This window comes from Alexandromys fortis, unplaced genomic scaffold (genome assembly GCF_014885135.2).
Source record: "Alexandromys fortis isolate MF-2015 unplaced genomic scaffold, M_Fortis_MF-2015_v1.1 scaffold_367, whole genome shotgun sequence".
In the NCBI taxonomy this organism is placed as follows: Eukaryota; Metazoa; Chordata; class Mammalia; order Rodentia; family Cricetidae; genus Alexandromys; species Alexandromys fortis.
Window position 1 is genome coordinate 198,297 of NW_026068258.1, and position 1,975 is coordinate 200,271.

A 1,975-nucleotide genomic window follows, 5' to 3' on the forward strand; every position below is an offset into this window, starting at 1 on the left:
ACAGAGTAAACACTCACACATACATTCACACAGAAACACAAACACACATATACACACTCAATCACAGATGACTCACACCACATACTCACATATGAATATATACATACAGAAATATGCACTCAAAAGTACAAACACACAAGCACAAACACATATAGACACATACAAATACACACATATATACACACAAACACAGACACACATATACACACAAACACTCATACCCTTAAAAAATGAAATCTTTATTTTAAAGCACAGGAAATTGGTTTAATTGCTGAATGCTAGTAAATGTTACAAGAGTAATAACAATTCTCCAACTGTTCAGAATATTAAGGAAGAGGAGCATGCTTCCAAAACCTTTACAATAGGCTGATACTGTTCTGATACACACAGCAAGGAAACACAAAGCAGAAACCATGGAACAACACCTAAGATAGACATTTATGCCAACATCCTAACAGAATACTGGCAAAGTATATCTATATCCCATTAAAAATTTTGACTAATATTAACAAATAGGACACATCCCAGGAATGCCAGGTTGTTCAATACTCATAAAGAAGAAAGAAATGAAACCCATACAATAGTGTCAATATACATACCAAACCTACTTCACTGAGTTAGTAACTATTTCTGACTAAATATCCAGGCAAAGAAGATGCAGAAAGTCCATATTCCTGCACACAAATAAAATACAGGTTGAAAGGACATATCATGCTCTTGGGCAAGTGACCATCATACCAATAACATAAGAATGAGACAATGAGCAACAGATGTATAAAGGAAAAGAAGCAAACTATTTATTCCAAATGACTTATTTTACTGCTTCTTGAAAGAGCAATTTCACACCCAATAATTTCTTCAGAGCCTCTGTGACATTCTTATTCCTAAGACTGTAGATTAGTGGATTCAACAGAGGGGTGAGTATCGTGTAAAACACAGACACCACCATGTCATTCTCAGGGGTGTGGAAGGAAAAAGGGAGCATGTAGGTGTAGACAGCAGCACCATAGAAGAGGATGACCACAGTCATGTGAGAGGAGCAGGTGGCAAGGGCCTTCTTCCTGCCCTCTGCCGAGTTCATCCTGAAAACTGTGAGGAGGATGAAGGAGTAGGAGCTTGAGATGACTGTCACAGGGATGAGAAGCATGAGCACACAGCACAGGTACATGAGGGTCTCATAGAGCCAGGTGTCTGAGCAGGAGAGATTAGTCACAGCAGGGACCTCACAGAAGAAGTGATGGATATCACTGGATCCACAGAATGGGAAGGTCATGGTCACAGGGGTGAACATGAAACCATCCAAGGATCCCAGGAACCAACAAACAGACATCAGGAGGAGACACACCTTGTAGTTCATGAGGACAGGATAACGGAGTGGATGGCAGATGGCCACATAGCGGTCATAAGACATGGCAGCCAGAAGGAAAAATTCTGAACCTGCTAGTGTCACATAGAGGAACATCTGCATCCCACAGGCAGCAGCTGAGATTTTGTGGCTCCCCAGGACCTGGTCCATGAGCATCTTGGGCACAGTGACAGAAATGTACATCATGTCCATGAGGGACAACTGACTGATGAAGAAATACATGGGTGTGTGGAGCCGGGTGTCAGAGAGTACTAGGAGGATCAGCAGGGAATTGCCAGACAGCGCCATCAGGAAAATCACAAATATGACCACAGCAAGCAGAGCAGGGTGTTTGGATTGACTGAAGAATCCCACCAGGGTGAAATCTGGCTGTCCAGTGTAGTTGTTCATCCAGGTGATGATGTTCATGGGTGTCTCCTAGGCAACCAAGAAAGCTTTGGGGTTAGTGTCATGTGTCTCTAGGAATGAATGAATACTCAGTGATGTGTGCCTCAACCTGATTGTGCTACCAGAGGAAGTTCCCAGGCCCAGAGACCTGAGGATTGCATATACACATAGTTCAATCATTTTTTAAGAATTATTTACTTATTACGTACACAGTGTTTCATC

At 42.0% G+C, this 1,975-nt stretch overlaps 1 protein-coding gene across 1 annotated transcript; it reads right to left on the reverse strand.

The window, feature by feature from the left end:
• Nucleotides 1-811: 811 nt before the first annotated feature.
• LOC126494336 (olfactory receptor 2T29-like) lies at nt 812-1,774 on the reverse strand. The gene has a single exon (XM_050131621.1). It carries the CDS (start codon nt 1,772-1,774, stop codon nt 812-814), a length of 963 nt encoding a protein of 320 aa, XP_049987578.1.
• Nucleotides 1,775-1,975: the final 201 nt, after the last annotated feature.

Excerpts from the sequence above, each read along its gene's own strand:
- LOC126494336 (XM_050131621.1), bottom strand. The coding sequence starts at position 1,774 with ATGAACATCATCACCTGGATGAACAACTACACTGGACAGCCAGATTTC.